The sequence below is a fragment of the Castor canadensis genome, chromosome 2 (assembly GCF_047511655.1).
Source record: "Castor canadensis chromosome 2, mCasCan1.hap1v2, whole genome shotgun sequence".
NCBI classification, from domain to species: domain Eukaryota; kingdom Metazoa; phylum Chordata; class Mammalia; order Rodentia; family Castoridae; genus Castor; species Castor canadensis.
In genome coordinates, this window is record NC_133387.1 from 83,378,683 (window position 1) to 83,402,562 (window position 23,880).

Below are 23,880 nucleotides of genomic sequence, written 5' to 3' on the forward strand. Positions count from 1 at the left end.
TTCTTTTGTTGTGCAGAAGCTTTTTAATTTTATGAAGTCCCATTTGTCCATCCTTTCTCTTAGTTGCTGAGCTGCTGGGGTTCTATTGAGGAAGTCCTTGCATATACCTATCACTTCCAGAGTGTTTCCTGCTCTTTCCTGTATAACTTTAGAGTTTCGGGTCTGATATTAAGGTCCTGATCCATTTTGAGTTGAGACTAGTACAGGGTGATAAACAGGGATCTAGTTTCAGTTTTTTGCAGATGGATAACCACTTTTCCCAACAACATTTGTTGACGAGACTGTCTTTTCTCCATCGTATATTTTTAGTGCCCTTGTCAAAAATAAGGTGGACATAGCTGTGTGGATTCATATCCGGGTCCTCTATTCTGTTCCACTGGTCTTCATGTCTGCTTTTGTGCCAGTACCATGACGTTTTTATTGCTGTTGCTTTGTAATATAGTTTGAAGTCAGGTATTGTGATACCTCCAGAATTGCTCTTTTTGCTGAGTATTGCCTTGGCTATTCGCAGTCTCTTGTGTTTCCACATGAACTTTAGGGTAGAGTTTTCAATCTCTGTGATGAATGTCATTGGGATTTTGATGGTAATTGCATTAAACATGTAGATTGCTTTTGGTAGTATAACCATTTTTATTATGTTGATTCTACCAATACATGAGCACGGGAGATCTTTCCACCTTCTGTAGTCTTCCTCGATCTCTTCGGTGGTTTGTAGTTCTTTTTGTAGAGGTCATTCACATCCTTTGTTAAGTTTACTCCTAGGTATTTGATTTTTTTGAGGCTATTGTAAATGGAATTGTTCCCATATATTCTTTCTCAGTTTGTTCGTTATTGGTGTATAGAAAAGCTAACTATTTCTCTAAGTTGATTTTGTATCCTGCCACCTTGCTGTAGCTGTTGATGGTGTTTAGGAGTTTTTGGGTATAGTTTTTTTGGGTCTTTAAGGTATAGGATCATATCCTCTGCAAATAGGGATATTTTGACAGTTTCTTTACCTATTTTTATTCCTTTTTATTTCTTCTTCTTGCCTAATTGCTTTGGCTAGGAATTCCAGTACTATTTTGAATAGGAGTGGGGATGGCACCCTTGTCTTGTTCCTGTTTTTAGGGGAAATGGTTTCAGTTTTTCACCATTAAGTATGATGTTGGCTGTAGGTTTGTCATATATAGCTTTTATAATGTTGAGATACTTTCCTTCTATTCCTAGTTTTCTTAGAGCTTTTATCATGAAGTGGTGTTGGATCTTGTTGAAGGCTTTTTCTGCATCTATTGAGATGATCAAGTGGTTTTTGTCTTTGCTTCTATTAATGTGCTATATTACATTTATAGATTTGTATATGTTGAACCACCCCTGCATCCCTGGGATGAAGCCGACTTGGTTGTGGTGAATGATCTTTCTGATACGTTGTTGTATTCAGTTTACCATTATTTTATTGAGGATTTTTGCATTGGTGATCATTAAGGAGATTGGCCTATAGTTCTCGTTTTTGGAGGTGTCTTTGTCTGGTTTTGGGATGAGTGTAATACTGGCTTCATAAAATGAGTTAGGCAGTTTTCCTTCCCTATCTATTTCATTGAACAGTTTGAGGAGGGTTTGTATTAGTTCTTCTTTAAAGGTCTTATAGAATTCAGCAGTGAAGCCATCAGGTTCTGGACTTTTCTTTTTGTGAGACTCTTTATTGCTGCTTCAATTTCATTTTGTGTTATAGAGCTATCTATTCAGGTGATAAATGTCCTCTTCATTCAGTTTTGGATGGTCATAAGTATCTAGAAATCTGTCCATTTCTTCAAGATTTTCAAATTTATTAGAATATAGGTTCTCAAAGTAGTCTCTGATGATTTCTGTGGTGTTTGTTGTTATTTCCCCTTTTGCATTTCTGATTTTACTGATTTTGGTTTTTTCTCTCCTCGGGGGTCTGTCAGTCTTACTTATTTTTTCATAGAACCAACTTTTTGTTTCATTGATTCTTTGTAATTTTTTTTTGTTTCTGTTTTATTGATTTTGGCTCTTATTTTTATTATTTCTCTCCTTCTGGTTGTTTTGGGATTTGCTTGTTCTTGTTTTCCTAGGAGTTTGAGATGAAGCATTAAGACATTGATTTGAGATCTTTCTGTCCTTTTAATGTATGCACTCATGGCTATAAGCTTTCCTCTTAGGACTGCTTTTGCTGTGTCCCATAGGTTCTAGTAGGTCATGTTTTCATTTTCATTAACTTCCAAAGACCTATTAATTACCTCAGTGACCCAGTGATCATTGAGCAATGTGTTGTTCAGCTTCCAATGTTTGCATGTTTTTTACTGTTGTTTTTGTTGTTGAATTCTAGTTTTAATGCATTGTGATCAGATAGAAAGCATGGAATTATTTCTGTTTTCTTATATTTGCTGAGGCATGCTTGTGCCCTAAGATCTACATGTTCTTAATCTTTAGCAAACCTTCCATTCCTTCCAGCTCAGACACTGCTTTTTTTTTTTTTTTTTTAAATCTACTACCCTTGGATATAAGTGCTTCCATGCCTTCAGGGGAACAGGGAAGGAAAGAGAATACTCATGGGCTGGCTAACTCTTCTGTACTGACTATCACTTTTGCTTCATCTTTATTCTTGTTTGGTCTGCATATAATCCCATTGCTTCTGCTGGTGCTGCTGCTTTCTTGTCTTATGAAAGAGAGAGTAGGCATATGAAGAAAGTTCTCTTTTCCCACAGTGTATTGTATACTGTGGTACAGGCCTTCTCCCACTTTCAGTGGCTGCCTTCATTTATGCTAAGCACAAACCTTCCTCTGTTTCTCCCAAGGGTTTCTCAGTTTGGTGGTAAGATTTCTGGGATCTATTAAGATTTCTTCTTGTCTCTGTAGCACTTCTAGGGTTTGATTGTTGGAACGAGCCAGCAGACTGTGTTGGCTGCCTACTTTGTCTCTTCTAGTCCTTTAAAAATGCTTTTGGGCATATCTATGTGTTTAATGTCTTAATTAGAATTAATTATATATTTTGGAGTGTAGTTTATTTTTATTTAGTATTAGGTCTTAGGGACTTCCATGTCAGGACAAACAGTAGTGATTCTTATTTAAAGTCATGGAAAAGAGGTAATTTCTACTTAATTAGCTTCATGTTTGTGACTATAATAAACTTGTTTTATAGTTTAGATAAATCACCTTCTAGACAATTTTTTGTTTTCATTGCTGTCTAATGAGTCTAAGTTTTATTTATAAATTTTTTTTGTGGTGCTGGGAATTGAACCCAGGGCCTTTCTGTATGCTGGCAAGTGCTTTACTACTGAGCGAGCGCCATCCCCAGAACCTAAAATTCTCAAGAACAGTGATTGAACATACTGCTTTTCTGTCTCTTAGATCTTAATAGTCCTTAAATCCTAATGTGTAGTTAGTAAACTTTAATAAACAGAAATATTTCTTTCTTTAGGATTTATCTACCTCTTTAGAAGCAGTGTATGGACAGGCCAAAGAAGGAGCTAACTCAGAAGAAATACTTAGAAAATTTTATGACTGGAAGTGTGATAAAGGAAAGGAGTTCACCAGTGTTAGGAATGAAACAGAGGCTTCCCTCCAGCATCTTGTAGCATGGTTCCAGAGCATCTTAAAGGTAAGGCAAACTCTTGCTCACTGGTGGCATACAATATGGAATGTTTATATATTTTAATTATATCCTTTTGTTGTTTGAGCTGACATTGCCTGCTGCTACTACCACTTGGTCAGTCAAGGTTCTTCATCAGTTTTTAGTCAGACTGCTTTTTTTTTTTGTCAAAAAACATAATCTTAGTTTTGGTCCTACTTTTCTCTTACTTTCCCTCTGGATTAACCTTTCACCTGTCTTAACCACTAATTTTCTTTCAGGTATGCTATGTGTATATGCCTTTTCTGGTACATAAATTTTATGTAGGTAAAATTATGGTAGGTACTTTTTTTTCTGTAATCTTAAGACCCCTTCATTGCTCAGGTAAAGGCTAATGCTCTGCTTCAGGTATAAGGGAACAATGAATGCTAATTAAATGAATTGATTGATACTCTTCATGTTTTTATTTTTGCCAATGAGGTTTTTGATCTGTCTTTGGAAAAATCACTGTCTTCTCAAGACACAATTGGTGATATTGATGAAATCTTGGAAAAGACTGAGTCACATGTCTGCAAAGAACTGGAGATTTCTTTGATTGTGAGTATTGTTTTTTTTTTGTTGTTGTTGTTATTGCTGCCTTTGAAGCAATGGTTTCTCTTGCTAACTGGAAGTAGACCGGTCTTTACTTTTCTTGTATAGGCCTATTTGAAAGAGTTGCACTATCATGTTCTAATCCGCGTATAATGTAATTTTATTCTTCCATAGGAGGATGTTTTCATTGTAATAAGACATTTCATATTAAGAAAATCTAATGTTTAATTCTAGGAGATCCTTCTTAATCTAAATAGATCAGCCTTCTATATCACTTGATTGTTGAGTTCATCATACCCAGGACCATAAGAAAAGACTGTAAATCTTGTGAAAACTTGAAAGAAAATCTGGGAGGGCTCTGGAAGTAGACACACACAAGAAAAATTAGTAGCCCCCTTTATTGTGTATACTCTGTATGCTGTATTAAGTGAAAATTTGTAGGATTCTTCAAAGGAGTATTTTGTAATCCTTTTTTTTTTTTCTTTTTTTTGTGGTACTGGTGGGCGAACTCAAGGCTTCATACTTGCTAGTCAAGGCTTTACCACTTGGGGCACACCTCCAGTCCAGTGTTTTTGTAATCTTACATTGTTTATCAGGACTCTTTCCTGTTTATTAAGGCTGCTTTCCAAAGTCTCAGTGGTAATAGTCTTCATTTCTTTTTTTTTACTTTTTTGTAATTTTAATCATATTGCACTAAAATACTTTATGAATTATACTTCCCTATTATTAAAGGGGTCTGGTTGGTTTTGTCAGACTTGATTTTAGAAGTGGTGGTGTTTTTGTTTTTTTTGTCGTTTTTGGTAGTAGCGTTTGAACTCAGGGTTTCAGTTTGCAAGGCAGGTGCTGTGCCTATAGAGCCACACCTGCAGCCTTTTTTGCTCTGTTTATTTTGGAGATAGGGCCTCACTTTTTCCTAGGCTGGCCTGGACTGCAATCCTCCTATTTTAAGTTTACAAGGTTGCTGGGATGATAGACTCATACCACCATGTTCAGCCTTTTCCTATTGAGATAGGGTCTTGTGAACTTTTTGCCTGGGTTTGCCTGGAACTGTGATTCTCCTGATCTCCATCTCTTACATAGCTTGGGATGAAGGGCATGCTCAGCTGTTGAGTGAGATGGGGTCTTGCAAGTGTTTGCCTCAGCTGGCCTCTATTTCAGTCATCCTAATCTTAGCCTCTCAAGTAGTTAGGATTACAGCAAAGTGTTTAATAATAGATGATTTCTAAGAATAACTTAGAATGTTGAAGTTCTAAATGTTGTTTGGTTCTTACATTTACCATATTGCTATCCCTGATTTCCTTTAGCACTCTATTCCTGACAGATTTAGGAATAATAAGTAGTGTAATAGGGACTGTATTTCTACATGAACATCTTTAATATCAGTCTGTCTTCTGTCTGGAAGAAAATGAGAAATAACTTGAAATGAATCTGGCAGCTTTTAAAAGATACCATTTTGAAGTTTATCTATTGTTATGAAAAGTTTTAAGGGCTAGGGATATAGCTCAATGATAGAGTGCTTGCCTAGTGTGTGTAGCATGCAGAAGGCCCCAAATTCAGTCCCTAGCACTGCAAAAAAGCTTTTTTTCTCTTTTGGGGGGCTGGAGATACAGTTTAGTGGTAGGACACTTACTTAGCATGTACATGGCCCTATGTTCAATTCCCGGCTCTTTGCTCAGTCCCCAGTACTGCAAGATAAAAGTTTTAACTATTTTGGTTATCCCTTTATGTGTGATTTTATTTAGGAGCAACGTGATGCAGACAAGGAGATCATTTTAAATACATATAGTCAAGTACTGCAGAAGATCTGTTCAGAGAAAAGGCTCATTGCTGCACTACTATCCAAGTACAAGGACAGTTGTGAGGTTGGATTATGCTGTTTTCTTCTTGGTCTCATAAGTTGATGCTTTGAATTTTTAAATATTTAATTTTTTCGGGTAGTTTAATACTCTAGTAGTTTAATTTACTGAATAAATTAGCATTGCTAGAAAAACAGTATAGTCATTGTTAGCTGGCATTTAATTGAATTCACTATACGGTGGGAATGGTGAGTTTTGTTGATATATTTTAGTTAAGCTTGACATCTTTGGTTTTTCTTATGTACCTGGAAACATAATCTTTGTCATCATTCTCTTTCTGTTTTTACAAATTTACTGTAGGAAATTTGAAAGTTAAGAAATAAAGAGAAAACTTCACAGCATTTCTTTTTTTGGATATACAGACACATCCACAATACACACAAATAATGTACATTACATTGTCTTGAAGGTATTTTGAAAACATTTTCTTACTGATAGTGTGTTAAGAACATTTTGCCATATGATTGATTCTTCTGTACTACCATTTTGAATGACTAAATGATCATTCCTATGGGTAGCATTATTTAGCCTTTCATATATGTTGGACATTGAGGTTACTTCTAATTTTTTCCTACCATAAACAACACAGTACCTAATCTTTGTAGGTAATTTTGTTTGTAACTTCTTGGATTCCTAAAATTATAATTTTCAAGTTAAAAGGAATAAAAATTATTAAAACTTTGTACATACTGTCAAACCACTTTTGGAAAAGACTATTTCAATTTACATCCTCCATAGAAATTCCAGTTTGCATCCATGTTAGCAATGAGTGTTTTACTATATGTCTCAACTTCTCTGCATATGTAAACAAAATCAAGACTCCATTAATAGTGTAAACATTTCCCAATGAATATTGCCTTGTTGAAAACTACAGGATTTTCTTAATATTTCACTCTGAATTTAGGTAGTCAAATCTTGGTAGAGAAATGATAAATGATAAGTAAGTGACTGTTTAGTAAGTATTGTTGTCTAATATGTTTGAAAATTTGTGACTTTTTCTCTCACCTAGTTTAAAAATCAGATGATTGAATGTTTGAATAAAAGCCCCAGTGTGGAACACTTGCTGTCCATTAAGAAGACTCTGAAAGGTTTAAAAGCTCAACTGAGATGGAAGTTGGTTGAAAAGAATAATTTGGAAGAAGTAAGGAAACAGTTGCCCCCTAGTATTTTTGCTTCAGTTTATTTTTCAGATAGGGTCTTAAGCTTTCTGCCTTGGCTGGCCTCAGAAATCCTTCTACCTCAGGAGGCCTCTTGAGTAGCTGGGAATACAGCTATGAACCACCATGCCCAGCCCTGAACTCTTCTCTTATGGTTGGCTATAATATTTCTTGCAAGTGTTTTAAATTGTTTTCTTATGATGATAGAGATGGAAGAAGTACTTGTTCTAGTTTGGACTGACTTGCTTCCTTACCCTTGAAACTTTTTGAACAAGCTGGTAATTCTCTGCATTTTCTTCAGGATTTGATTTATATACACAGGGATCTATACTATGTCTTAATCCAACTTGATCTCTCATCCGCTTCTGAGTACTTACTTGGGAGTGGAGTGGGAACTATTCTACAATTAATTTCATAGTTTAAGGGTTTTCCAGTTTATTCTGGGCTGTGGGGGAGGTGGCCTTTTTTAGTCTTAATTTTTCGACATTTGGACAAATATTGAAGTATTCTTTTAAGGTGGCTTATTTACTAAAACTCTGGTGGAATTGTATTGGGTATTTCTGATTCCCATAGCATCTTTCCTGTAGAAGAATATTCATATGTTGACTTACCCGTTTTTGGTTGGTTTGTTGTAGTTTTAACCAAATATAATGTAAAAAGAAACTGTAGGGAATTCAATTCCAGTTTCTTGTTCTTAACATTTACTTTATGATTGCAGTTTATCTTTGAGAAAATCTACATCTTTATCTTTGAGAGAATCTACAGCAAATTGAAAAAGTCTGTGTAATTAATTTTATCTTTATCTTTATAATTTCTTTTTGTAGGTTTTGGAAAGTCAGTGTTAGAATGAACTGATGTAAGTTAATTCAACAAGTGCTAGGTAATGAAGGATACATAGAAATTATACAGGATGAGTTACTGTAGAAATTGCATTAATTCCTAGAGGAATATGTGTTTTATTCTACTTTAATAAGCTGTAAAACTACTTTTTCTTTCTGATAAAGTCTGATGACAATGATGGATCTGAAATTGAGAAAATCAAGCAAGAAATAACACTGTTGCGCAGCAGTGTCTTCCAGGAAATTTATCATGAGAGGGAGGAATATGTAAGTATTTGTTTCTTTGAAATTTTAAAATAGCTTTTACTCTAAAAATTGAATTAAAATATTCATTTTATGAAATGGACTCTAATCATAAGCTAGATGTATTATATTGGCATAGTCATGTTTTTGTGAATTTAGAAACTAACTTCTTATTAGTTAATAATTATGACCATTGGACCAATGTGAAAATTATGGGAAATTATGAAGATGAAAATGTTGTTGTAACTTTGTTGCTCAGAGGTAACAGTAATGATAGCCATTTTCTTTTGAATGTTTTTTCCTGATTGTTTTTAGAATTGAGATTATAGCACGCACACACTTTTAAATAACAGTTGCTCCTCATATATACATAAGAACATAATTTTAGCATAATATTGAGTGAAAAAATTAATGGAGCACATAATTTATGCGATGTATGTAGCAAAATAAAACTACCTGGTTTTGGGGAGCATCTTTAAGTCTGTCTTCAGTTGCTAATTTCTGTGACCATAAGCGAGTCAGTGCATTTTCTCTTTAAAACAGAAATAATATTTTATGTCTGAAGGATATTATGGGTTAGATGTTAATTAGAAACAGTGCTTTGAAAATAAAAATGCTATGAAATCATAGACATTTTAAGTGTCATGCTTTCGTTTTCAAACTCATCTGACATGTAATACCTTATGAATTTTTGGATTAAATTTGATAAATGTCTAGAAATTTGCCTAATAAACATGTGACGTAGGATTTTGTAAGAATCCTCAGTTTTTCATATTTGTTTCAGAGTGATTTGTGTAGAGCTGCATATTTATTTTTGTCTCAGGGTTTTATGATTTTTTCTTTCTAAGTGACTCATTTGAAAAATTTTACTATGTTCTTAATACTTTGAGAAATAATGACAGTTTTATTATTCAAATTGGCGTATTTTTACACTTTTATGTCTTAGTCTGGAAATGAGTGTAGACTTTGACCATAGGCAATATTTCTGCTTCTAGTATACAAGGCATAAAGTTGATATTTATGTTTTTATTTATAAGATAGTAATTTAGATTCAAGGCGACTTGGTTTTTGCTTGATAATTTTGAAGTAGAAGTCAAAATCATTGATTATATGTCTTCTTACATCTGTAAGAAGGCAGATGATGATACATTTTCCTGAAGAGCAACATGTCACAATGGAGTGTATATTAATCTATAATAAAATGCATTTTTAACTTTAGGAGAAGCTGACTAACTTGGCTCAGAAATGGTTCCCTGAGCTTCCGCTGCTTCATCCTGAAATAGGATTACTTAAATACATGGTAAGCCTTCTTTTTCCTTGAGAATTGCTAGCATGCAGAGAATGGAAAAAGTGATGATGTTCAGATTGTGTATCAGTTTAAATTTATAGTTTCTGATGAATATTTTAATTTTTTTTGGAGCATGATTAGAATCTTTCCTGAAGACTGTTTTAAATACTTGCATAGTGTACATTTTAATTTTTATGTTAATTTACATGTTTTCTTCTATTTCTCTCTTCATGTTCATGTAGGACATTGTATGACATTCATTTGAATTATAGTTGCTTATTTTTTGAAATGATAAAACCAAACTTTTAACTCTTGTCCCAAGAGTTAGTATAAAGCAAGGAGATTTCTAACCATGAGGAATGTATCTTTAAAGCAGGCTGGGAAAAATTTTGAGAGAAGCAGGCTAAGGTGGAAACATTGAGATAGGTTTGGTTTTCTAGGCAAGCAGAATTCATAGTCTAGGAGATTAGCATATTAGACAGGGGCAGTATGGAGCAAGCTTGGTAAATGCTGGCTCTGCAGAATTATTACCTCTGCGTTTTGTATTGCTTGGCAGGCTGAGGAACTAGATGAGGAAGAGTTGTCCCTTGGTATCTATGCAGAGTTCATTCTGGGATTCTACCCCACCCCTTGGATATCAAAGTCTGAGATGCTTAAATTCTTTGTGTGAAATGGTTTAGTATTTGCATATAATCTGTGTATTTCCTCCTGTATACTTTTAAATAATCTCTACATTATTCTGAGCAAATGTAAATGTTATGTAAATAGTTGTTATGTAGTATTATTAAGAGAACAATGACAAAAAGTCTATATATGTGCAGTGTATACACAATTCTTTTGAATATTTTCAATTTATGGTTGAATCCATGGGTACAAAATTCTCAAATATGGAGGGCCAACTATATTTACTCTTTTAAGACTGGTCATTCAGTCCATAATAATAGCTTAAATATAGTACAGAAAGGAATGTTCGTGTAAACAAGCTTCAAAAAACTAAAAATAGCTGGGTGTGGTGGCTCTCACCTATAATCCTAGCTACTCAGGAGGCAGCAATCAGGAGAATCATGGTTCAAAAGCAGCCTTGGCAAATAGTTTAAGAGACCCTGTGTTGAAATACCCAACACAAAAAAATGGCTGGTGGGGTGACTCAAGTTGTAGAGTGCTGCCTAGCAAGAGTGAGGCCCTGAATTTGAACCCAGATACCACCAAAAAAGCAAAAACTAAAAACAGAACTACCATATGTTGATCTTGCTGTATCACTCGTAGGTGTATAACCAAAGGAATGCAAATTAGCATACAGTGGTGATACAGCACACCCATATTTATCGCAGCACTTTTCACAATATGGAATCAGCCTGGTGCCTAAAAACAGATGAATGGATAAAGAAAACATGGTGCATATATAGGATAGAGGAATATTCAGTCATTAAAGAAGAAGGAAATTATGTCATTTGTAGGAAAAAGTATACAACTAGAGATCATCACATTAAGTGAAATTATCCAGACTCAGAAAGACAAATGCTGTGTCTTCTCTCATATATGGAGTTTGGATCTTACAAAAAAGGATATGAACATAAATGGAGGACTATTTTGGGGGTGGAGACCAGTGGGAGGTGGGACAGGGAAAAGGAGGGGAGAAAATATGATCAAATTACATATGAAAAGGTCATAATGTAACCCGTATAAAATTTTGTAAGAATGTTAAAAAGAAAAAAAAAGGCAGGGGAATTTGAAGAGTCATAGAAGGGATGAATATGATCAACATATATTATGTGCGTGTTTGCAAACATTACAGTGAGTCCACCTCACTTTGTACAGTTAATACACACTCATAAAATATGCTATATGCTTTATTGTAGAAGATTATAGAAAGCTTGAATCATGCCTGAAGCAGAGGCATAGTGTTAGAATTACTTCATAGTAGTCATAATAGCCTTTTCATTACCATTCTATAGCTACCTTTTAATTTGTCATTTTAATATTTTTAGAAAACACATGAAGTTTTTCAGTCATGTGTTGGGATTCCTTGGAAGCATGTTTGATTATATCTCAGGCATCTCTAGAATCTGTTCTAGAACTATAACAATAATTAAATATATGATAATTTCAGTGTCGGTATGAGGAGTTCAAGAGTCAAAAGCTAGAAAAAAAAATACAAAACATTTTTATTTTATTAGTTTTTAAAAGGCTGAGGTTATCCAACCCATTTAATAGCATGTAGCTAACTATGCTGATATATACGTGGTTTTTTTTTGATTCTTCAACTGTAATAAAAACTTGTGCCTAGAATTCTGGTGGTCTTCTTACTACAAGCCTAGAACGAGATCTTCTTGATGCTGAACCCATGAAGGTACTTAGCAGCAAGCGTCCTTTGGTATGCTCTGAAGTTAATGGGCAGACAGTTCTCTTAAAGGTAATTTTAATTTTAAAAAGGTTTTTATTAGTATATGATAATTACACAGGGAATTTCGTTGTAACATTTCCATATATACATCTGTTACACCCCAGTTTGGTTCATCCCCCTCCATTAATCTCCCTCTTCTACTCTCTCTCATGAAATGACTTACACATGTTTCGGTGTTCCATATTCATGCATGTATAGAAAGCACTTCAACTAGTAATTTTATGTTCTGAGTGTGGGAGATTCAGAAGTATAAAGGGAAGTGATGATGCTATTTTTCAGGAAAGGAAAAAAAAACAATTGTTTTCTAAAGTGTATGAGTTGATTGGCATGATGACTGTGCTAGAACTAATTTTGACTTTAAAGTTTTTCTCATTAACTTAAATGGTATCTGTCTTTAATTGCTTTTTTGGGTGAACATATTATGTTCTATCCAATAACCTCTTACTATTCTTGCACTTCTTATAACTTGCTTTGAAATTTCAGCTATGTTACCAACATGATCATCTGCTTCTTAATTTTTTTTCCTGACTTGAAAAGATACTAATTATCATAATAGGGTGTTTAGATTTGCCTTAGTTACTGGATATTCTAGGATGTATAGTAAGTTGCAGGTAGAATTATTCTTTTCTGTCCAAATTACAGCATCCAAAGCAGATAGAAAATATACTTACAAAATTAGATACAACTTACATAAAAATCATCCCTTGTGTTTCAATTGGAATAATGTATAATTAGAGTGGAAATTTTAATCTTGGAATTACCAGACTTCTTTTTTTTTTTTTTTTTTTTGATAAAAGGGCTATTCTGTGGATGTTGACACAGAAGTGAGGGTGATTCAGAGAGCAGCCGGCTACCACAGAGCTTGGAGAGAAACTAAAGAAGAGTCTGGGTTGCTGCCATTGATATTCCTGTTTTTGTGTAAGGTAAAGTTCTTATGTTAATCTCTTTCAGAGATTTTATTTATGAAAATAAGCTTTGATTCCAAGTTTTAGACCAGTAATTTGTTTCCTTTTAATATGAAACAAAAGTTATAGAATCAGTGTATACTACCAATATGTTGAAGAATTTTTCACTTTGAGTCATGTTTTGTTTTGCTTTTTAGTCTGATCCTATGGCTTATCTGATGGTCCCATACTATCCTGAAGCAAACCTTAGTGCAGTTCAGGCCACTAGGCCTTTATCTTCAGAAGTAAGTAAAAACATTTTTATGGATGTTTTGAATGAGAAAATAACACTTAATATTTATTTAGGTCATACTATATATTATACTGTGTAAAATCTTGACTTGTGTTATTCAGCTCTGTGATATGAGCTGTCCTGTTATGCAGACGAGAAAAAGGAAGTTTAGCGGGATTGAGTCACTTGCAGAGTCCCTCACCCAGAGGTAGAGTTGGTATTGAAATCAGATCCTTCTGGATCCAAAGCCCAAGCTGATAACTACTAAGCTGTGTGGTATGTAAATTGCCTAGTTTAGCACTTGGTATTAAAGTGCTTATGTGATAGCTTTAATTTTCATCATTGTAAATTTAGAATTAGTAATAACAACAAAGGAGGCTGTGCTTCTTCCAACCTAGTAATGCCATTTCAGTCTCCTCTAATCTAAGTCTTCTTAGGGACTTCAGTGTGTGCTGTGTGTGAGACTGCATAGAACATTTGTGAAGGTCACCATTTACACAATCAAGGCTTTACCTACCCTTTAGTTCCTTCTGTGTGCCACATTCTCAGTAAAGGTTCATTTGAAAGAAGCTTTACTCAGTTCTTGAACAGACTTTTAAATGGGAAAAGATTCATGTATTAAAATAATCTGCCTTTTTCCTAACCTCTTTTGTGTGTACTTATCTATAGGAAGCTTTAAAAATCATGAAAGGTGTTGCCCAGGGCCTGCATACATTGCACAAGGCTGACATAATTCATGGATCACTTCATCAGAACAACGTTTTTGCTTTAAATCGTGAACAAGGAATTGTTGGAGATTTTGACTTCACGAAATCTGTGGTAAAACATCATGTTTTAACAAATAGTTACAGACTTCACTTAATATTATTAGACAGTAGTTCAGCACTTACACAATAGGGTGATTTATTGTAGGAACTCTGCTTTTTGTTAAGATGTGTCATGTAGTATAAACAATTACCTGCTGTCAGTTAGATGGTGGAACAAGAGTTTCTAAGTTTTGCTTTATATATTTTAAACATAAATTTTAGGAGAAACCTGTCATTATATTCAGCAACATTGATAACATTCATCATTAGCTTTATCATCTTAAGGAAACATACAGTTGCTGGGAAATACCTGAAATCTCTCTCTGCTGGTGTTCCCTGATTAAATTTAAATATTCTTTTTTGACTAATATGCATGATTAAATTTAAATTGATTAAATTTAAATATTCTTTTTTGACTAATATGCATGTTTAAAACCTGGGAAGCTTGGATGTTTTCATTTAATTTTGGTCTCAGTTCAACTACAACTACAATGGCTGTTAATTTGGTGCCATATTACCTCAGAATAGGCAGTTTTTAGAGATAGCAAAGATCAAAACTAAGAACTTGTGATTTTTTTTTTCTGGTAGAATAGGCAGTTCTCAAAATATACATGATTATGAGAGAGCAGTTTCCACTTTACGTGCTTTAATTGACAAATAAAATTACTATATTTATATTTATTTTGTACAACATGATGTTTTGAAATATGTACTGTTACAATGTGAGATGGCTAAGTCAGCAATTCCTATTTCAAAAATGCTTTATTTAGATATAATTCATATATCATAAAGTATACAGTTTAGTAGTAGTGTAGCAGGATGGCTCACAGATTAGGCACCAAAGCTTTTGGGAAGCAAGTTTATTAGCCAAGTTGGCAGCAATTCAGCGGACTCATGTCCAAAGGCTGAGCCCGGAGAACAAAGTGGGCCTTCCTTACATACCATTTAGAGCAGGTTACAGAAATGGGGGGGGGGTACAGCTTGTCCCACACCTGGTCACATATTATTTCACTGGCAATTTTAACCTCTGGGGCGAGGTGACCCTTCCCTGGTCTCACCCCAGGTGCTATGTGACATTCCTCAAATCCGTTTTTTTGTTTTGTTTCACTGTTGCCCTCATTGTCTCTCATTATCTCCCTTCCCCCTCCCTCCCTTCCTGACACAGTAGTTTTTAGTTTGCTCATAGAGTTGTGTACTGATCATCTCTATCTAATTCCAGAACATTTTGTATTACCAACCCCCACCCCCCCAAAAAAAAAAAAAACCCATACTGATTAGCTGTCACTCTCTGTTTCTCCCTTTACTCAGATTCTGGAAACCACTAATACACTTTCTGTCTCTATGGATTTACTTATTCTGGATATCTCAAATAAATGAAATCATACAATGTGTGGCCTTTTGTGACTGGCTTATGCTTCATTTTCAAAGTTCATTCATTTCTTTTATGACCAAATAAAAAATTTCATTGAATGTATATATCGCATTTTGTTTATATTTTCATCTGTTGATGGACATTTGGTTTACACTTTTTTGTTATAAATAATGTTGATATGAGCATTGATGTACAAGTTTTTGTGTACACATTTGCATTTCTTGCTAGCAGTACTAGGGTTTGAACTCAGGGCCTCAAGCTTGGTAGGAAGGTACTCTACTACATTCCAAGCCCTTTTTTGCTTCTAGTTATTTTTTTGAATAGGGTCTCGTATTTTTGCATGAGTCTGGCTTTGGACAGAGATCTCCTGCCTATGCCTCCTGTGTATCTGGGACCATAGGCATGTGCCATCATACCTGGCTTGTTCGTTGAGATGGGGTCTCACTAATTTTTTGCCTGGGCTGGCCTCCAACCATGAGCCTTCCAGTCTCTCTCCTAAGTAGCTGGGATCACAAATGTGTGCCATTGCGTATGATACGGCTTCATTTGTTTTGGAAGGAAAACGACTGAGTCATGTGGTAACTCCTTCCCTTTTTTGCTCCCCGTGTTGGGAGTTGAACTCAGTGCCCCATGCTTGCTAGGCAAGTGCTCTACCACTTCAGTCATGTTCCCCAGTCCTTTCGCTTTTAGTTGGCTTTTTCAGATAGAGTCTCACACTTCTGCCGTGATTGGCCTCAGTCCATGATCCTCCTACCAAATAGTTGGAATTAAAGGTGTACTCTACAACTCTTGGCCCTTTTTTCCCGTTTTTGAGAAACTAAACTGCTTTCCAAAATTACTGCATAATTTTATGTTCTCATAGCGATGTATAAGGATTTCAGTTTCTCCAAATCCTTGCTAAATACTGTTATTTCATACTTTGGTCATCTGCAAGTCCGAGCATAATGCCACTAGTGTGTATGTGTATTAAAAGCTTTAACATGGTCATTCAAAAATATGAAAACACGAAAATATAAAATTGTCATCAAAAGTTGAATTGTGCAGGATTTATAATTTATACAGATTAATTTGCTGTAATATTTATTTCATCATATTAGTTTATCTGAGAATTAAGATAACACAGTAAGAAAGATAACTAAATTATGAGGTTCAAAAGGTTTTCAACTACTTGTAGGAATCCTGGTCATTGTACCTACTGAACTTACCACTTGTACACTGTTAGATGTGATACTCCAAGAATTATTCTTCCTCTTTTATACTTATTTGTCACCTGTTATTATTCCCCCAACCATTGTTTTAATCTTCTGTTAAAATTGTTCACCATGAAATATTGGTCATACTCACCTTTTGCTATATACATTCAGACTGAAGTTTATTAATATGGAAGAGAAATCTGAGCATTAGTCTGTAGTCTAGGTCATTGATTTTCAGACTTTATAGTACCTTTGAATTACCTAGAAATCTTGTTTAAATGCAGATTATTATTCACCATTTTTGAGATGGAGATTCTGCATTTGTGACACGTTCCCAGTTGATGCTGCTGGGCTATGGACCATACTTTGAGAAGCAGGGATAAAGATAGTAGGTAGAGAAGCTGTAATTAATACTTAGTGAGATGTGCTAAGCATCATGCCAGTTACCTTTATCTTTATAATAACTGTATAAGGTAGATATTACATCCATTTTATAAATTAATTAATTTAGGCTCAAAGAGGTTAAAATCTAAGGTCAACAAGTTAGTGTGAGAACAAGGTCTGACTGAACTTAGGTCTCGTGCTGTTGTCACTGACCATTCTTTGACCTGTTAGAAATGGTATATTTCAAAATAGTCACAAGGAAAGAGAGTACTTACAGAATTTCAGTTTCTTCAAAAGGTTAGTTAGGATTTTCAGAATTAAAAAATAGCACTGCTATTTACTCTTATAAATTTGTTAAAGCAAAAGAACCAGTAGTCAAAGAATCAGTGGTTGTTAATTTTGAATCTGTCTAATTTTACGATCTGAGTGCAATAAAAGTCTCACTGTTATTTTATGAGACTGATTTTAGGAGCAATGTGTAAGAGCAGAAATAAGATCAAAATATTTGAGAGCACGAGAATGAAATATTTCAAATGAATTTTTAAATTAATTAAATGTAGAGTATGTCATACAAGACTACCTCAACTGTAATATTTCTAAAATAATATTTTTATAGGGTCAGCGAGCTTCAGTGAACATGATGGTTGGTGGCTTGAGTTTGATATCACCTGAATTGAAAATGGGAAAACCTCCTTCTCCAAGTTCAGACTTGTATGCTTATGGCTGCCTTTTATTGTGGGTATGTTATTTTTAATAGTAATTATTTACATATATTCCAATATGTAAAGTGATGATTATAATGATTGTCCTTAACATATTATTCTGGATAAAGAGTAATGGTTGATTTTTTTAGTAGAATTTTTAAAAAGTTTTATCATAAACTGTTGATATTCTTCCTATTACCTATATAAACTTTTTACAGTTTGGCTTGAGATATACTATAGGTATTACATTCATTGTCTTCATTTTTGTTAAAGTCAAGATTAGTAGTGAAGATAATTTTTCCCTATGTTAATCTAGAAGAAGTTCATGCACATGTGGAAATAGTGAGTCTTAAGTAATTGTTCCTTTTCCCAGAGTAAATAAAGTAGCTGTTCCTTACCTATAGTTTAAGAATTATGAGGGATTAAATATTAACGAGGGAGGATATCTATTCTTCTAATCAACATTGTCCTGAGGTTCCAGCTCAGGATCAGCAAACATTTTCTGTAAAGGGTCTGTGTTGGGCCATATGGTCTCTGTTGCAAGTACTGAATTCTACTGTCATAGCACAAAAGCAGCCATACTACATAAATAAATGACTGATTCTTTTCCAATAATAATTCCAATACTATATTCATGGAGACTTACTGGAATTTGAATTTCATGTAATTTTCTTATGTCATAAAATAGTATTCCTTTGATTTTTCTTTTCTTTCTTTCTTTTTTTTTTTTTTTTTGGTGGTACTGGGTTTGAACTTGAGCACGCCCCCCAGGCTCTTTTTGCTTCAGTTATTTTTTGAATAGGGTCTCACTTTTATGCCCAGGGTGGCCCGGACTGCCATCCTTCTATTTATGCTTCCTGCTGAGCTGGGATAACAGGTATGTGCCACTACACCCAGCTTTTTATTAGTTGAGAGGGTGGCCTCAAACTACAATCCTCCCGATCTCTACTTCCTGAGTAGTTGGATTATAGGAGTGAGCCAGCACACCTGGCTAGTTTTTCCCACCCAATTGACAGTTAGAATTCTGTAAGTTACATAAAAATGCAGAGATTCTGGGAATTTTGAAAAAGAAAAATTTTGAAAAAGAAAACATTGAAGGATTTGTACTGATTTACCTTTACCTGATTTAAAGACTTAATAAAATTATAGTAAAGCTAGACAGTATGATGCTGGTGTGAGGTTAGATGTATAGATGAATGGAACGGAATAGAGATGGTAGAAATAGACCTATCCATATATGGCCATCTTGTTTTTTTGGGGGGGCAGTATTGGGGTTTGAACTCAGGGCTTTGTGCTTGCTAAGCAAGTGCTGTATCGCTTGAACCACACCTATCGCCCTTTAGCTTGGGTTATTCTGGAGACAGGGTCTGAGTTTTTGCACAGGCTGGCTTGTGTCATGATGTATTTTACATTTGTTGCCATCACTGGGATGACAAATGTGTGCTACCATGCTCAGTTTTTTTTTTTCCTTACAAACTTTATTACCCACATTGTCCTGGTACCATGATCTTTCTGATCTCCACTTCATAGCTTGGGATGACAGGTATGCATCACTCTGCCCAGCTATTGGTTGAGATGGGGGTCTTACAAAGTTTTTGCCTGAGCTGTCCTAGAACCATGATCCTCCCAATCTCAGTCTACCATGTATCTAGGATTATATGCTAGACTTGGTCTACTGATTTTTGACAGAAGTACCAAAGCAATTATTTGAGTGAAAGGAGTCTTCAACAAAAGTGCTACTGTAACAACTGGACATCCACGTACAAAAAAACCCTTTGATTTATTCCTCACACCATGTACAGGAATTAACTCAGTGTGTATTAGACCTAAATGTGAAACTTGAACCTTCTAAAGTTTCAAGAAGAAAATAAAGGAGAAAAATCTTATTGACTTGAATTTGGAAAAGTTTCTTAAATAGGACCAAACAGCATCAACGAAAAAAGGGAAAAAAATCAAGTTGGACTTCATTAAAATTTATGTTTATTCTTAAAAAGACATAGTTACAAAAATGAAAGGCAAGCCACAGACTGGGAAAATACTTGAAAAACATATACGTGACAAAACAAACCCCTTGTATCCAGATTATTAAGAACTCTCATGACTCAATACTAAGAAGACAACCCAATAAAAAATGGCTAAAATGTTTAAACTGGCATTTTAACAAAGATGACAAGATAAGCATGTGAAAAGATTGTCTTAACATTGTTACCAGGGATACTGGTACATTGGTACAGGGAACTGTAAATTAAAATAAAAACAAGATACCATTATACACCTACTATAATGTCTAAAATTACAAAGACTGACCATACTAAGTGTTGGCTAAGATGTGTTGCAACTAGAACTCATATATATTGTGGAGGGGAATATAAATTTAACAACCACTTTGGAAAAAAGTTTGACAGTTTGTTAAAAGGTTAAACGTATGCTTACCCTTTGACCTAGCCATTCCTCTCCTAGGTATTTCGATAGGAAAAATGAAAGCATATGTTCACAGAAAGATGTGGTCAGAAATAGTCAAAGATATTTTAGGTATAATGTGTCAAAACTGGAAACAACTCGAAAGTCCATCAACAGATGAATAAACAGCCTACTGTATGTCAATTGTAATACTATCCAGCAATGTACAAAGTTGAACTATTAACATGCCCAATAATATGGCTGAGTCTTAAAATAATGCTGCCAAGCAAAAAAAAGCCAGAGGAAAGAAAAAATGCATACTTACTGGTTCTATTTGTATAAAATTCTAGAAAGTGCCAACTTACCTATAGTGACAGAAAGGAGATCCTTGATGACCTGGGGTTTGAGGGTAGAAATGGAGGGAGGGATAGCTTACACAGAGTTAGATGAAAACTTTTTGTTAGGATCACCATGTTCATTGGCTTGATGGGGCTGATGCTTTTGCAGGTGTATACCATTGTCAAATTTATCAGGTTATAAACTATGAGTATTTATAATTTATTGTGTATCTGTTATGCCTCAATAAAACTGATAAAAAAAAGTATTTATGCCCACTCAGGTGAAATCAGTCAGAGTCCTCCCTCTCTGCCACAAAACATTATTAGTCACAGATTTTAACCCCATTCTGATGTATTTAAAGTGATCTTATTTCTTAGAACTGAAATAAGAAATAATAATTTCATTGAAATGATTAAATTGGTATCATTTTCATCTTTGCTTCAACCATCCATTTATTTTTTATGTCAGGACAAAAGTAAATGTCCCAAATATTTCTTACATTTCTACAAGCTTTCATAAGATACATAAATGTTTTAATAGCAGTCTTTGTTCCACCTGTTTCCTTTCAAATGATAGTAAAGAGCTCTATGAGTAAATATTGTGCTGAATTTCTTTCCTTCTGTAATACTGAGTAAGGTCTTTTTAAAATTTTATTTTTAAATTAACATGAAGTGCACTTGAATATTTTTGGCTTAAATTCTATGAATTTAAGCATATGTATAGATTAGTGTAGTAGCCACTACAAGATACAGAAGAGTTCCATAACTCCCCAAATTTCTTTGTGCTGTACTTTTGTAATCATATCCTCCCCTGACCTTTTAACCTCAATAACCAGTGATCTTTTTTGATCACTGTATTTTGTTTAAAGAATGTCACATAAATGAACCATGCAAAATGTGACTTTTGAGGCTGTCTTTGTTTAGCATAATGCCCTTGAGACTCATCCTAATTGTCTAATGGTAGTTTTCCCTTTTATTTTGCTTAAGTAGACTTCTACTGGTAGGCATATCAAGTTTATTTGCTCATATCTTGCAGGACATTTGGGTTGCTTTGGTTATTACAAATAAAGCTGCTGTAGTTTATGTATAGGTTTTTTTTTAAATGGATGTAAGTCTATTTCTCTAGGATAAATGCCTAGGAATGAGATTGCTATATTAGACTGTAATTGTATGAAAAACTATAAGGAACTGCCAGACCGTTTTTCAGAGCAGTTGTACCATTTTTCATTTCTAGTAGCAAGTGTGAGAGTTTCTGTTGTCTGTGTTAGGGTCACTGCCTAGTAATATGCTTCTGTTGTAGCCATTTTCATAGCTGTGTAGCAGTCTCATTGTGGGTATATTTTTCATATTTTTAGTGGATAATTATGTTGAGCAGCTTTTAATTTGCTTATTTTTGCCTTTGATATATCTTCATCATCTTTCCTTTTTTTTTTAATAGATAATAATATTTTTTTTAACAAATGATGTTGGAACACTTGGGCATCAACATGCAAAAACATAAACATTGACAATAAATCTCTCTCCTAACGTAAAAATTACATAAAAATAGATCCTAATTCTAAGTATAAAGCATGTAATTATAAAGCTTTTAGAAGAAGATACAGCAGAGGAGTCTTCATGACCTGGGCTTACATAAAGAGTTCTTAGGGACTAAGGACATGGCTAGCAAGTGTGAAGCCAAGTTTAAACCCTAATACAACAACAACAACAAAAAAAGACTTCCTATGATACATAAAAGGAAAACAACTGAATTTAATAAAATGGAATGGATGAAGGCTTGGAATATTGGGGATGTATCCAAAGAACCTGAAGGGGCAAGTACCACTGTTGGGAACGTTTATCAATGCAGTGGTGTTTCTGGGGCGGGGACTGTGAGAAAGATGTCTTAAGGTCCTTTTTGGGTGAGCACCACTGAAGGAGCTTCTGCCCACTCTAGGAGAGCTCTGGGGTACAGACTGCAGTGAACACTGTTGGCAGCAGTGGTTGGGGGGAGGTGCACTGTCAGCTCTCCTGCAGTAGTGCATGAGAGTGGTAGAAAGCAGCAGTGGTGAGTGATGTGTATTGTGCAGGCTTGGTCTTAGGCCCACTGATGATGGACAGCAGCAGTAGGCAGCAGAAGGGTGTAGGGAGAGGTACTTGCCCTGGCACTCTTTATTGTGCTGAATTACTTGTTCACTGTAGTTCAAGATACTATGCTGGGGTGTGGCTGTAGCCTTTGTGCAAATATGGTGGAATGTTTGTGGAGCTCTAGTGATTGGGATACGCAGCTGTATGGCAATATGGATTTCCTTAGTGGCTCGGCTCTCAAGATGGTCCCACTTTATGGTAGCCTGCATTCTGAGTAATGTGGAAGTTAGAGTGTGATCCTTTTCTGAAGCAAAGGTACTATGTGGACTCCCAGAAGCTCCTCTAACTGTACTGCAAGTCTGTGATCCCAATGTCTGTAGCAGTGAGGTCTTCTAAGACTCCCTTATCTACCCAGTTCCCCTGCAATTGGGCGTGCCTCCAGCCTGGAGCCAGAGTTGGATTTGCTGGTATACTCTCTTCCTCTTTCTGTGCTGATATCCCAGGTGTCTGACTTCTCTTTCACTTGCTGAGCTCCAGTACTCTTCCTCAGCTACTCATTTTGAAATGCAGCCACTCCATTTGTTGCTTTGGTTCTTCTTTGTGTTTGGCATCTTTATTTGGCCATCCTGCATGACTTCTGTTTGCTGATCCTGGACAAATATTCCTACTTCCTGATAATTTATTTCCTTGGGTGTAGAATGGACAATTTTGGTCCTCCAGACTTATGCCCTTTTAAAACCCACTTTAAAATGGCAGCTTTGAGGCATTCTCTGGTCTTACTATGAACTTTAAATGAGGGAAGATGCATGTAGAAAATCCTGCGGGATTCTTTTTTTTTTTTTTTGGCAGTACTGGAGTTGGAACTCAGGGCTTCATGCTTTCTAAGCAGATGCTGTATCACTTGAGCCACTCTGCTAGCCCTGTTTTGTGTTGAGTATTTTCAAGATAGGGTCTCATGAACTATTTGCTGGGGGTCTGACTTTGAACTGATAATCCTCCTCTTCTCTGCCTTCTGAGTAGCTAGGATTATAGGTGTGAGCCACCAGCACCCAGCAATCCTGAATTTTTAAAATGAATGTTTGTAGGGTGTATCTATTAACAAATTTTTACTCTAACAGTACTTATGTTGTTGAATTTTTTTTTATTTTATTATTCATACAAGGCTTGGGTCATTTCTCCCCCCTGCCCCCACCCCCTCCCTTACAACCCATTCCACCCCCTCCCTCTCATCTCCACCCTCTCAATACCCAGCAGAAACTATTTTGCCCTTATCTCTAATTTTGTTGAAGAGAGAGTAGAAGCAATAACAGGAAGGAACAAGGGTTTTTGCTGGTTGAGATAAGGATAGCTATACAGGGAGTTGACTCACATTGATTTCCTGTGCGTGTGTGTTACCTTCTAGGTTAATTCTTTTTGATCTAACCTTATCTCTAGTTCCTGGTCCCCTATTCCTATTGGCTTCAATTGCTTTTAAGGTATCTGCTTTAGTTTCTCTGT

The 23,880-nt window shown here is 35.2% G+C and overlaps 1 protein-coding gene across 1 annotated transcript in view; it reads left to right on the plus strand.

Moving 5' to 3' along the window:
- Positions 1–23,880, plus strand: part of Stk31 (serine/threonine kinase 31) — a 127,632-nt gene that overhangs the window by 89,590 nt on the left and 14,162 nt on the right. Inside the window, exons 12-22 of the mRNA XM_074065157.1 lie at positions 3,416–3,595; positions 4,046–4,162; positions 5,899–6,018; positions 7,022–7,153; positions 8,174–8,275; positions 9,471–9,551; positions 11,827–11,952; positions 12,741–12,866; positions 13,046–13,132; positions 13,789–13,938; positions 17,491–17,613. Of these exons, the coding sequence (XP_073921258.1) occupies positions 3,416–3,595; positions 4,046–4,162; positions 5,899–6,018; positions 7,022–7,153; positions 8,174–8,275; positions 9,471–9,551; positions 11,827–11,952; positions 12,741–12,866; positions 13,046–13,132; positions 13,789–13,938; positions 17,491–17,613 (1,344 nt within the window). The remainder of the gene's footprint in view (positions 1–3,415; positions 3,596–4,045; positions 4,163–5,898; positions 6,019–7,021; positions 7,154–8,173; positions 8,276–9,470; positions 9,552–11,826; positions 11,953–12,740; positions 12,867–13,045; positions 13,133–13,788; positions 13,939–17,490; positions 17,614–23,880) is intronic.